We start from the raw sequence: 14,579 nt of genomic DNA on the forward strand, positions 1-14,579 counted from the left end.
GATAATAATATCATTCAGGGAATGTATAGAGTAAATGCAGAAAGGAAGAGAATCGACAATTAAGTTGAGAGGGGAAAGATTTAATAGGCCACGTTTTCACACAGAAAGGAGTGGGTATATGGAAGGAGATGCCAGAGGTAGTTGAGAGGGTACTAAAATAACATTTAAGAGACATTTGGACATGTAGGTAGCTAGGAATGATTTAGAGGGATAAGGACCAAATGCAGGCAGGTGGGACTTGTGAAGATGGTGTAGCTTGGTTGGCATGAGCAAGTTGGGCCTGGTTCCGTGCTCTGCAACTATGACTCTATGAGGTTACCAAAAGAGTTGATGAGGATAATCAACTTAGTCAGCAGTGTACATGGATTTACAGATTGCCTTTGATAAGGTGTCAATAAAATGTTTCTCAGCAAAGTTGAAACATATAGCGTAAAAGGGCCATTGATAGTAATGTTGACTCAACAAAGGGTCAAAACAACTAGCTGTGTTTCGGAATGGAGAAAGGCGAGTAGGAACATTCCTCAGGAATGAATGTTACTGATTTTCTTGATCTACATTAATAACACACCAGAACTGCAAGCCTCAATTTCTAAATATGCAGTTGATACAAAACCTGGGAGTATTGTGCACCACGAAGAGGGTAGTGTAAGAAAATAACTGCAGATGCTGGTACAAATCGAAGGTATTTATTAGCACACCTTCGCTCAGTCCGCCTTAACAAACCTGATCTTCCAGTGGCTGAGCACTTCAACTCCCCCTCCCACTCCCAGTCTGACCTTTCTGTCATGGGCCTCCTCCAGTGCCATAGTGAGGCCCACCGGAAATTGGAGGAAGAGCACCTCATATTTCGCTTGGGCAGCTTGCAGCCCAGCGGTATGAACATTGACTTCTCCAACTTTAGATAGTTCGTCTGTCCCTCTCTTCCCCTCCCCCTTCCCAGTTCTCCCTCTAACTTCCTGTCTCCACCTATATCCTTCCTTTGTCCCGCCCCCCTGACATCAGTCTGAAGAAGGGTCTCGACCCGAAACGTCACCCATTCCTTCTCTCCTGAGATGCTGCCTGGTCTGCTGAGTTACTCCAGCATTTTGTGAACGAAGAGGGTAGTGATCGACTACAGCTAGATTCGAAAATATGGAATGGGAAGATGCACAGCACAACAAAGTGATGCAGAAAGAGGAAATGTAAAATTAAGAGCATTGTTGTAGAAGGGGTGCAGAAGCAGAGGAACCTAAAGGGCATGGGTGCTTACACAACTGAAGGATAATCGGATGCAACAGGACCATTTGCATTGGCGAAGAGGAAACTGAAGGGAGATCTGATAAAAGTGAACAAAATTTCACAGAGGAAATAAAGAGATGGTGTTCTCGCTGATATAGGAGCTGAAGAATGGAATTCAGTTCCCTCGAAGTGGCAACACAAGTAGATCGAGTGGTAAAGGCAGCGTATGCTATGATTGCCTTCAACGGTTGGGGCATTGAGTACAAGAGTCAGAAGGTCATGTCACAACTTTACATAACTTCAATTAGGCTGCATTTGGAATATTTTATGTAGTTCTGGTCGCCCCATTACATGAAGGGTAAGGAGGCTTCGGAAAGGGTGCAGAAGAGTTTTACCAGAATGCTGCACAGATAAAGAGGGATCAACTACAAGAAGAGGTTGGACAAATGTGGATTATTTTCTCTGCAGTGTTGGAGGCTTAGGTGAGACCTAATAGAAATATATAAAACTAGCCCAAGTGGACCCGTTGGGCCCATTCCTCGTAGAGGGGGAACAGGGAAGGGGAGAGGGTGTCGTCACTGAGTGAGCCCTGGACTCAAAGCCTCTCCTGTATTGGTGTAGCACCCTCAACCCCCCCCCCCCCTCAATCCCCCTTATCCCCCCCTCCTCCCCCCACTGACCCACTCCATCCCCTCTACCCCACCCCCACTTGTCCCTCCCCTGCCCCCACCCCCTCCCAGCCCTGCCTCCACCCCCATTCCACACCCCTATTCCCCCTCCCCCACTCCTGACCCCCACCTCCCTCCCCCCACCCCCACTCTCCCCTCCTCCCCACCCCCACTCTCTCCTGCCCCCCACTGTCCCCTTTCCCCCCACCCCCACTGTTCCCCAGTGAAACCACACCTGGACTATTGTGTGCTATTTTGGTTTCCTAATTTGAGGAAGGACATTATTGCTATTGAGGGAGTGCAGCATAGGTTCACCAAGTTAATTCCCGGGATGGCGGGGCTGACATATGATGAAAGAATGGAACGACTGGGCTTATATTCACTGGAATTTAGAAGGATGAGAGGGGATCTTATAGAAACATATACAATTCTTAAAGGATTGGACAGGCTAGATGCAGGAAAAATGTTCCCGATGTTGGGGGAGTCCAGAACCAGGGGTCACAGTTTAAGAATAAGGGGTAGGTCATTTAGGACCGAGGTGAGGAAAATCTTTTTCACCCAGAGAGTTGTGAATCTGTGGAAGGCAGTGGAGGCCAATTCAATGGATGTTTTCAAGAGGGAGTTAGATTTAGCTCTTGGGGCAAAAGGAATCAAGGGATATGGGAAAAAAGCAGGAACGTGATACTGAGTTTAGATGATCAGCAATGATCATATTGAATGGCAGTGCTGGCTCAAAGGGCAGAATGGCCTACACCAGCACCTATTTTTCTGTTTCTATCTTTTTAGACGTTTTTAGATAAGTGCAGAGATATGTAAGGAATGGAGGGATCTGGGGCATGCAGCGGAGATTAGTCTTACTTGGCATCATCTTTGGCATGGACATTGTGGACATGCTTTCATGTTTTATTGCTCCTGTTCTCAGTATAAAACAAAAAAGGTATGAGAAATAGTAGACCTTTTTTTAAAGATATTGTGTGATTGGAATCTGAAGAGCATTGCCTGCAGATGTTTTGGAGCACGTTCAATTGCGGCATACGAGAGAAAATTCGACAAATGTGTGATGATGAAAAAAATTGTGAGATGGCAGATAAAGGTGTGGGACAGGGAGCGGGTATGAGGGGTGAAACTAATTTGTTGCTCCAGCAGATTGAAAAGCCTCACGTGGAAGAACCATTCTGTGATTTTATAATTCACTTGTTCTGACCCAGCCAAAAGCAACCAATTCTGTTATTGAAGAGTTACCAAACCTGAATCAATTTTATAAGCCAGCAATACGTCTGACAGATCTACTTTACCCAGCAAAAGGAACCACTTAGATTTGCTCTTGCAACTTTTGCAAGTGTGAATTTGGATCACCTTCATCAATTTATATTATCAACAAATTGCATTTTTATAAACATATCTATTATTTTATAACACCCATAAAGCAGCAAAACTTCCAAGATATTTCAACCAAAATCTGATACTGAGTCATGAAGAGATATTAGGACAGGAAGAGGTATATTTTAAAGGGGGGAAGCAGAGAGGCTGAGATTTGGGGAACAAAGTCCAGAGATTAGAGCTAAACGAACTGAAGGCATGACCACTAGTAGTGGAGGATGGAAAATCAGGGACGGACAAGTGATCGAATTGAAGACTAAATATTTGGCTTCCATCAACATGATGGTTTATCTCATCCTTTCATTAATATGCGTCATTATTGAATTTGTTTCAAAACTTTTTCCTAGTAAGCGATTGTTAGAATTTCTCAAAAACCCGACACCATTTCCTTGCTCATCGACAATCAAGCAATAAATAGAAACATAGAAAATAGGTGCAGGAGTAGGCCATTCGGCCCTTCGAGCCTGCACCACCATTCAATATGATCATAGCTGATCATCCAACTCAGTATCCCGTACCTGCCTTCTCTCCATACCCCCTGATCCCTTTAGCCACAAGGGCCACATCTAACTCCCTCTTAAATATAGCCAATGAACTGGCCTCAACTACCTTCTGTGGCAGAGAATTCCACAGATTCACCACTCTCTGTGTGAAAAAAAACGTTCTCATCTCGGTCCGAAAAGACTTCCCCCTTATCCTTAAACTGTGACGCCTTGTTCTGGACTTCGCCAACATCCGGAACAATCTTCCTGCATCTAGCCTGTCCAACCCCTTAAGAATTTTGTAAGTTTCTATAAGATCCCCCCTCAATCTTCTAAATTCCAGCGAGTACAAGCCGAGTCTATCCAGTCTTTCTTCATATGAAAGTCCTGCCATCCCAGGAATCAATCTGGTGAACCTTCTTTGTACTCCCTCTATGACAAGAATGTCTTTCCTCAGATTAGGAGACCAAAACTGTACGCAATACTCCAGGTGTGGTCTCACCAATGCCCTGTACAACTGCAGCAGAACCTCCCTGCTCCTATACTCAAATCCCCTCGCTATGAATGCCAACATACCATTCGCTTTCTTCACTGCCTGCTGCACCTGCATGCCTACTTTCAATGACTGGTGTACCACGACACCCAGGACTCGTTGCATCTCCCCTTCTCCTAATCGGCCACCATTCAGATAATAGTCTGCTTTCCTGTTCTTGCCACCAAAGTGGATAACCTCACATTTATCCACATCATACTGCATCTGCCATGCATTTGCCCACTGACCTAACCTATCCAAGTCACGTTGCAGCCTCCTAGCATCCTCCTCACAGCTAACACTGCTCCCCAGCTTCGTGTCATTCGCAAACTTGGAGATGTTGCATTCAATTCCCTCGTCCAAATCATTAATATATATTGTAAATAGCTGGGATCCCAGCACTGAGCCTTGCGGTACCCCACTAGTCACTGCCTAGTCATTCTGAAAAGGACCCGTTTATTCCTACTCTTTGCTTCCTGTCTGCCAGCCAGTTCTCTATCCACATCAATACTGAACCCACAATACCGTGTGCTTTAAGTTTGCATACTAATCTCTTATGTGGGACCTTGTCGAAAGCCTTCTGGAAGTCCAGATATAACACATCCACTGGTTCTCCCTTATCCATCCTCGAAAAACTCTATAAGATTCGTCAGACATGATTTACCTTTCATAAATCCATGCTGACTTTGTCCAATGATTTCACCACTTTCCAAATGTGCTGCTATCCCATCTTTAATAACTGACTCTAGCATTGGAATCAATTTTTAAATTTCCGAAATATGGTGGGGTGTCAAGTAAACTGTAATCCTGATTTTATGGTATGTAATTTTAGGAATTATGTACGAGGTTTCAGCAGAGTAATCAAATTACCATAATTAGCTCACTGTACCTATCTTACCCTGAATGAATCACATTTAAGAATAATAGAGAACAAATTATTTTTTCTTGCACATTAATATAACATTCCATCTTTAATTAACCTTGAACTGCAGATTTTACTCAAATAGGGAGGCCAATAATATTCTTAACATTCCTGCGATCCAAACAAAACTATACAATAGCAATCAGGCATTGAAAGTTCAATAAGGGCTACCCTTGGTGAATAAATGTCCTTTACGGATCAGAAAGATTTTAGATTTTAATCACTGGTTTATGCTGAGGTTGCTGATTACAGTCAGCATGGCAGTGTGAAAGGAAGAGGCAACATAGAGTCATACAGCATGGAAACAGGCCCATCGGCCCAACTTTCCCATACCGACCACCATGTCCCATCTACACTAGTCCCATCTGCCTGTGTTTGACTCATATCCCTCTAAACCTATCCTATCCATGTACCGGATATGTAAGAAGGAACTGCAGATGCTGGTTTAAACCAAAGATAGACACAAAATGTTGGAGTAACTCAGCGAGACAGGCAGCATCTCTGGAGAGAAGGATTGGGTGACATTTCGGGTCGAGACCCTTCTTCAGACTAAGTCACGGGAAAGGGGAACGAAAGATATAGACGATGTAGAGAGATATAGATTAAAAATGAATGAAAGATATGCGGACAAGTAACAATGATAAAGGAAACAGGTCATTGTTAGCTTTAGATAGGTGAGAACGAAAGACTTGGATGGGGGAGGGATGGAGAGAGAAGAAATGCAGTGGTAACTTGAAGTTAGAGAAATCATTATTCGTACCCCTGGATTGTAAGTTGCCCAAGCGAAATATGAGATGCTGTTCCTCTAATTTGCTTTTTGCCTCACTCTGACACTAGGACAGAAAGGTCAGTGTGGGAATGTGAAAGGGAATTAAAGTGTCCAGCAACCAGGAGACCAGGTAGGTCCAGGCGTATTGAGCAAAGGTGTTCAGCGAAACGATCGCCCAGTCTACGTTTGGTCTCGCCGATGTATAAGAGTCCATATATTGAACAACGGATACAGTAGATGAGGTTGGAGGAGGTGCTCTGCCTAATCTAAAAGGACTGTCTGGATTCCTGGACAGAGTTAATAAACTCACTGACTCCGACAACTATCTCGACTACACCTTCCCACCCTGCTTCCTGCAGACTCTATCCACTACTCCCAATTCCTCTGTGTACACCGCATCTGTGATCAAGATGAGGTGTTTCATATCAGGAGATTTTAGGGAACGGGGGTTCCCCTCTTCCATAATAGATGAGGGCCTCACATGTGTCTCCTCGGTCCTGCTGAGTTACTCCAGCATTTTGTGTCTATCCATGTATCTGTATAAATGTTTCTTAAAAGTTGCAACAGTACCTGCCTCAACTATCTCCTCCGCCAGCTCGTTTCATATACCCACCACCTTTGCGTAAAAAAAGTTACCCCTCAGGTTCCTATTAAATCGTTCCCCCTTCACCTTAAACCCATGTCCTCTGGTTCTTGATTCCCCTATTCTGGCCAAGAGATCTTGTGCGTTTACCCGATCTATTCCTCTCACGATTTTGCCTCAGACAATATGCCTTATTATTTAATGGCCTCAGAAACGGTGACAAAAGACAGCAGCCCTTGTTGATTAATGTGTGTCATGTGATATATGGGAGAAAGTAAACTTTATTCTGATGCCTTCCACAATCAAACTACCTGGTAGAATTCGCCGCAGACGCTCTGACAAGAATCATGTCATTTGCAAAGGAAGCCTGAAAGCCACTGTTGCCTGCAGAAACACACCTTACCTCAAATCCATTCTCTGATAATCAAAATGTTCCTTGCTCAAGGTCATTTTTACTAATAGGGTAGGCAGTGGGCTACTCATTTGTAAAAAAATAACAAATGATAACACATTTGCACAATGAAGAGTAATGTTAGTTGCTCAAGTGGATAAGAATATTTTTAAATTTCGATGACAAAAGGCAGAAAGTAGATTAATTGATAATTTGCGTGCAATTAGTCTATGCAACTGCTTTTAACATGTGCACCATTGAAAATAAATATCTGCATGTATGCATAAATTGGCTTAAACCATCTTAGGGTCTACTTTTCAAATGTTACAGCACAAGAAATGTGGTGGACAATTTACAGATAGCATTGTGCCAATAATATTTGTTTTAAAAAGAGCAATTTGGGCTAAATATTAGCCAGAATACCAGTGAAAATGTCCCCATTTATCTTTGAAAAATGTAATGGGATATTTTACATTCACGGGCTTTGAATTAATCTGAACAACGGGTTCACTGATTGTGCATTGTTTATTATAATTATATTTTGATAGACAGTATTGTAAATGTTATGTTAACATATTTGAAGTACCAATCAAATTGAAAACTTTCTGACCCGTCGGCAAGAAGATTGCACTGTCCAATACAGCTAAGGCCGTTTGTGGTCAATCCAACTTATCTCAGTTAGGCTGGAGATAAACTGCCAATAAGTCTTAAGAGGAGACTAATCAACTGAGCCTGGGATCACTTGTCTGAGCGTGTCTTATTTTTATTTTTGCAGTTTTTATTTTTAACCGCACATTACAATTGCTTCCTCCATCCATCATCAATTTAATAATAATAATAATAATGCATTTTATTTATATAGCGCTTTTCATATACTCAAAGACGCTTTACAGAGATTTAGAGAACATAGGGAAATGAATAAATAGATAAATAAGTAAATAAGTAAACGAACAGAGAAAGGAGACAGAAGGTGAGGTGACCTTCAGTGGTTGAAGGCAGTACTGAACAGGTGGGACTTCAGCGATGTTTTGAATGTGGTGAGTGTGGAGGAGTCTCTAACGGTTTGGGGTAGTGAGTTCCATAGGGTGGGAGCAGCGATGGAGAAAGCCCTGTCCCCCCAGGATCTGAGTTTGGTCCGGATGTGGGGGGATAGGAGATTGGCAGCAGCAGAGCGGAGGGTGCAGGTGGGAGTGTGCCTGTGGAGGAGGTCGGTCAGGTAGGATGGGGCCAGGTTATGGAGGGCTTTGTAGGTTATGAGGAGGATTTTGTACTGGATTCTCTGGGGGATGGGGAGTTTGTAAAGGACGGGGGTGATATGGTCACGGATCGGGGTGTGGGTGAGTAGACAGGCAGCGGAGTTTTGAATGTATTGAAGTTTACTGATGATTTTTGAGGGTGCGCCATAGAGGAGGCTGTTGCAGTAGTCCAGACGGTTTTAGTGCTTAGTGCTTAGGATTACATTTGCATTGACACGCAGCTTCCAAAATTCCATAGATTGCAGAATAGATCCAACAGATTGAACGCTATACAATGTAACCCCTCTATTTAAGAAAGGAGGGAGACAGAAACGAAGCAGCCACATACCAGTTAACAACATCAGTTGCAGGAAATATGCTAGATTCTATCATTGAGAAAATTGTTACAGGAGACTAGACAACAATAATAGGATAAGGCAATGTTAATAGGGATTTACGAGAGAAAATTTACAATTGAGAAATCCATTCATTTTTTGAAGATGTAGTGGGGAGCATTAATAAAGGGGTGTGCAATGCACACGGTGTACATGAACTTTTAGAAGCCCTTTGGTCAGATACCATAAAAGTAGTAATAAACTAACCTTGCATTTGATGTTCCCAAAGTGGCCTCCTTTACATCAGCGAGACGAAGCATAGACGAGGTGACCATTTCGTAGAACACTTGCGTTCTGTTTGACAAGGCCTGCTGGATTGCCCAATTGCTAACCATTTTAATTCCCTTTACCTTTCTCATTCCACATTCAAACTGAAGGAACAGTATGGGTAGCTTACAATCCAACAATATGAATGCTGAATTCTCCAGTTTCCAGTAATAGGGCCCTCCCTTTCCCTCCCCACCCTGGTGCGCACATACATTTCCCTCAGCATCACCCTGCTTTTCCTTCCTCCAGACTCTCAACTCCCATCCCAGATTCCCACACTTTTTTTTTAATCTGCCCTCTTACGCCTCCTCTGTCTATATCCACCCATATTCCTCCCTCCAGCTTTACTTCACTTCTCCACTTCTTTCTTATCCAATACCCTTTTATTTCATTTTCGAGCCTTTGTCACTTACTCCAGCTATCTGCCAGTTACCATCCCCTCGCTTGCATCCACCTACAACATGCGAGGCTTTGTGCCACATCCCCTCTTTTCCAGCTTTCTCCCTCCCAATCAGTCTGAAGAAGGGTCCCAACCTGTATTGTAGTTCATCCATTCCCTCCTCAGACGCTGCCTGATCCACTGAGTTCCTCCAGCATTTTGGTTTTTGCTCGTGGTAATTAAAGTTAACAAGGAGAATTAGAACAAATGGGAGGAAATGGAAAGGCATGGACTGGGTATTGATCAACTGGACAAGAGTTCAGCTGAACGAGCTGCCAGAGGCATATTGATTTATTCACAAAATGCTGGAGTAACTCAGCAGGTCAGGCAGCATCTCGGGAGAGAAGGAATGGTTGACGTTTCGGGTCGAGACCCTTCTTCAGACTGATGTTGGGGGTGGGACAAAGGAAGGATATAGGTGGAGACAGGAAGATAGAGGGAGATCTGGGAAGGAGGAGGGGAAGGGAGGGACAGAGGAGCTATCTGAAGTTGGAGAAGTCGACGTTCATACCACCGGGCCGCAAACTGCCCAGGCGAAATATGAGGTGCTGCTCCTCCAATTTCCGGCGGGCCTCACTATGGCACTGGAGGAGGCCCATGACAGAGAGGTCAGACTGGGAATGGGAGGGGGAGTTGAAGTGCTGGGCCACCGGGAGATCAGTGGCGTTAATGCGGACCGAGCGCAGGTGTTCAGCGAAGCGATCGCCGAGCCTGCGCTTGGTTTCGCCGATATAGATGAGTTGACATCTAGAGCAGCGGATGCAATAGATGAGGTTGTAGGAGGTGCAGGTGAACCTCTGTCTCACCTGGAAAGAATGTTTGGGTCCTTTGATGGAGTTGAGGGGGGAGGTAAAGGGACAGGTGTTGCATCTCGTGCGGTTGCAAGGGAAAGTGCCCGGGGTTAGGGTGGTTTGGGTAGGAAGGGACGAGTGGACCAGGGAGTTGCGGAGGGAACGGTCTCTGCGGAATGCAGAGAGGGGAGGGGATGGGAAGATATGGCCAGTGGTGGGGTCCTGTTGTAGGTGACGGAAATGTTGGTGGATGATATGTTGGATCCGCTGGCTGGTGGGGTGGAAGGTGAGAACGAGGGGGATCCTGTCCTTGTTGCGAGTGGGGGGATGGGGAGCAAGAGCGGAGCTGCGGGATGTAGAAGAGACCCTAGTGAGAGCCTCATCTATAATGGAGGAGGGGAAGCCCCGTTTTCTGAAAAACGAGGACATCTCGGAAGCCCTAGTCTGAAACACCTCATCCCGGGCACAGATGCGGCGTAGACGGAGGAATTGGGAGTAGGGGATAGACTTTTTGCAGGGGACCGGGTGGGAAGAAGTGTAGTCCAGATAGCTGTGCGAGTCGGTGGGCTTGTAATAAATGTCCGTCACTAATTTTTCTCCTGTGATGGAGATGGTGAGGTCCAGAAACGGGAGGGAGATGTCAGAGATAGTCCAGAGGCAGTAGTTGAGGCAGGTACAATAACTGCATTTAAAAAACATCTGGGCAGATACATGGATAGGAAAGGTTTAGAGGGATATCGGCCAAATGCAGGCAAATGGGACTAGCTTAGATGGGGCATCTCAGTTGAAATGGGCAAATTGGAAAGAAGAGCCTGTTTCTGTAGTGTTTGGCTCTATGACGAAGCCCTGGAAATACTTTCAGATCAAGCAGCATCTGAAAGAATGCTACAGAGTTGACAAAAATATGTTTCATTCATTAGAACTGAGAAAAAATTGAAATAAACAGGCTTTAAAATGCAAAACAAACTGGCAAGCGGAGGAGAAAACAAAAAGTAAAGTTTATGATAGCCTAGAAGGTAAGAGAAATTCAAAGAAAAGGGATAATTGGGCAAGGCAAAATGAAGAAAATAGAGAGAGGAGGTAGAATCAGAAATAGAAATTACGAAAGAAAATCTGTGAATGCTGGAAATTGGATCTAAAAGTTCCAAATGCTGGAATTGCTAATTATCTGAAATTATTGAACTTAAGGTTGAGCCCCAGAGACTGTCGTGCAAAATGTTTAGTTTGAAGATGTGCTGCTCTTCAGGCCTGTGCTGGGCTGCATTGGAGCAACATAGGAGATGGAAGGCAGACAGTCATAACTAAAGCAGCAGAGAGAGAAATAAAGTGACATGCATCCTGAAACGGGATCACACTTGCAGACTGAATGGAAGTGTTCTGCAAAACAGTTGCACAATCTTGTTGCCACCATTCTCTCCTCACCTCCACATCTTAAAGCCTGTATTATACAGACTAATGGTGTTTTCTTCATCAATACTATGTAATTTGCTTAATATTTTGCAGCATGTGCTATTTTCTTAATTTTTCTAGCATCTGCTTATTTTCTTTAATGTCAGAGACCTGACATTAAATCATTTTACTGGTTGCAAAATTTAGTGTGCAAAATTCGAGCACATGGTATTGCGGGTAGGGTGTTGACATGGATAGAGAACTGGTTGGCCAGACAGGAGGCAAAGAGCAGGAATTAACGGGTCCTTTTCAGAATTCACAGGCAGTGACTAGTGGGGTGCCGCAAGGCTCGGTGCTGGGACCCCAGTTACTTAAAATATATATTATCGATTTAGATGAGGGAATAAAATGTAACATCTCCAAGTTTGCAGATGACACAAAGCTGGGTGGCAGTGTGAGCTGCGATGAGGATGCTATGAGGCTGCAGGGTGACTTGGATAGGTTGTGTAAGTGGGCAGATGCTTAGCAGATGCAGTATAATGTGGATAAATGTAAGCATGCAGGTACAGCAGACAGTGAAGAGAGCTAATGGCATGTTGCCCTTCATTGCGAGAAGATTTGAGTTTAGGAGCAAGGTGGACCTACTGCAGTTGTTCAGGGCCCGGGTGAGACCGCACCTGGCGTATTGTGTGTGCAATTTTGGTCTCCTAATTTGAGGAAGGACATTATTGCTATGGAGGAAGTACAAGGTAGGTTCACCAGGTTAATTCCCGGGATGGCGGGACTGACATATGATGAAAGAATGGGTCGACTGGGCTTGTATTCACTGAAATTTAGAAGGATGAGAGGGGATCTGGTAGAAACATATAAACATATAAAATTCTTAAAGGATTGGACGGGCTGGATGGTGGGGGAGTCCAGATCCAGGGGTCACAGTTTAAGAATAAGGACAGATTTAGGACTGAGATGAGGAAAAACCTTTTCACCCAGAGAGTTGTGAATCTGTGGAATTCTCTGCCACAGAAGGCAGTGGAGGCCAATTCACTGGATGTTTTCAAGAAAGAGATAGATTTAGCTCCTGGGGCTAAAGGAATCAATGGATATGGAAAAAAAGCAGGAACATGGTACTGATTTTAGATGATCAGCAATGATGATATTGAATGGTGGTGCTGGCTCAAAGGGCAGAATGGCCTACTCCAGTACCTATTTTTCTATATTTCTATAATTGCCATACCGTTTTCACTAAGTTTTAGTTTTTAAAGAGAATATACAATTTAATTCTCCTTCAGGTTTTACATTTACATTGACTGAAACTAGGTTGAATAGTTTTCAATTTTGACCTCAGATTCCAGATCCACACTTTATAGAAACAATGTGGTTAAGTTTACATATCTGTTGTGCTGCTGCAAGTAAGAATTTCTTTGTTCTATTTTGGGCCATATGTCAATAAAACACTCCTGAGTTGACTCTAGACTCTCTTGAAGTTATTTAATTTGAGACAGTTGTCTGCATTGAATTCAAGAAAATAGCTTTTGTAATAGAAATATTAGACCAAAGATAAATTGTGATAGAAATGATAGTAAGATTTAGTGTCCCCTATTATTAAATCTAAAGTCGACAATGGTTTGAAGCATTGACGCAAGCATAATTAAATAAGGAAATCAGGAAGTTGCCAAAGCTCTTCTCCCCAGAACTTGTACATCAGTATTGCACTGAGGAACAACTTTGAAGTAAATGAAAGATGCAAAGCTGCAGTTTATTCTGAGACAAAGCTTCTCAAACTTGAGGAAGGATATTCTTGCTATTGAGGGCATGCAGCATAGGTTCACTAGGTTAATTCCCAGAATGGCAGGACTGTCGTATGTTGAAAGACTGGAGTGACTGGGCTTGGAAACGCTGGAATTTAGAAGGATGAGAGGGGATCTTATTGAAACAGAAAAGATTATTAAGGGATTGGACACATTAGAGGCAGGAAATATGTTCCCAATGTTGGGGGAGTCCAGAACCAGGGGCCACAGTTTAAGAATAAGGGGTAGGCCATTTAGAATGGAGATGAGGAAAAGTTTTTTCAGTCAGGGAGTTGTAAATCTGTGGAATTCTCTGCCTCAGAAGGCAGTGGAGGCCAATTCTCTGGATGCTTTCAAGAGAGCTAGATAGACCTCTTAAAGATAGCAGAGTCAGGGGGTATGGGGAGAAGGCAAGAATGGGGTACTGATTGTGAATGATCAGCCATGATCATATTGAATGGCGGTGCTGGCTCGAAGGGCCGAATGGCCTACTCCTGCACCTATTGTCTAAACCATTTGTTAGCACCCCAATGAACCGCATAAATAATACTCAAGAATCAAACTGTAGATCATATCAAATAATTATCCCAGAATACCTTTTCATTGAACCAATTATGAATATTATGGAAGGCGACTAATGCAAGATCCAAGATCAGAAATGTTGCAGGTTGCCCAAAATGAACTGAATATTATGCATTATTAGATGTTAAATACTGACAAATAAAGACTCACCTCCAATGAAATCAAAGAATTACGCGATAGATCAAGTATTTTGAGACGTGTAAAGTTCTTGAGAGACTTGCCAAGGTGTGTGATCTTTTCTTCGCAACTTCCGGGCAGGAACAAAGATCGTACATCCTCTGAAGCAGAAAAAAAAGAAACAGCTTTTATTACATTTCCCAACTGCAATCATTATACACAAAGGAGAGTTCATCAATTTGCTATAGAAATTGTTACGGTTTTTGCTGTTCTTATTAAATGCAGAGGCAGGAACCACACCTCGTGTTGTCAAACTGTACGCATATTGTAGTCATGCTCTTTTGAAATAGTTTGCTCTCCCACTTCCCCCCTCATGCAGCATGTCACAGCTCAGGAGATGTCCCATAGTCTGGAGGCCCCGTCCGCACTCGCAGTCTGCCGCATCTTCAGCATATCCCCACTTCAGCGTGTTCACTTTGCTCCTCCCCATGCCTGTCCGCAGTCTGTTGAGACTGCGCCAGGTTATCCACGGTTGGTTGGAAGCTGGTGGGAGTTTCTCAGAGGGATCAGTTGCCCTGTGAATGTCTTCCGGAGATTTCTCTAGTTTATTTTCCTAGAGTTTGAGCCTTCTG

General features: G+C 43.7%; 1 protein-coding gene across 1 annotated transcript in view; it reads right to left on the bottom strand.

Annotated features, from left to right (window-relative positions):
* The window catches only part of cep72 (centrosomal protein 72), a 166,208-nt gene that overhangs the window by 138,092 nt on the left and 13,537 nt on the right, over window positions 1-14,579 (bottom strand). The window contains exon 2 of the mRNA XM_078427331.1: window positions 13,981-14,108. Within this exon, the coding sequence (XP_078283457.1) occupies window positions 13,981-14,108 (128 nt within the window). The remainder of the gene's footprint in view (window positions 1-13,980; window positions 14,109-14,579) is intronic.

This window comes from Rhinoraja longicauda, chromosome 2 (assembly GCF_053455715.1).
Source record: "Rhinoraja longicauda isolate Sanriku21f chromosome 2, sRhiLon1.1, whole genome shotgun sequence".
Classification (NCBI taxonomy): Eukaryota; Metazoa; Chordata; class Chondrichthyes; order Rajiformes; family Arhynchobatidae; genus Rhinoraja; species Rhinoraja longicauda.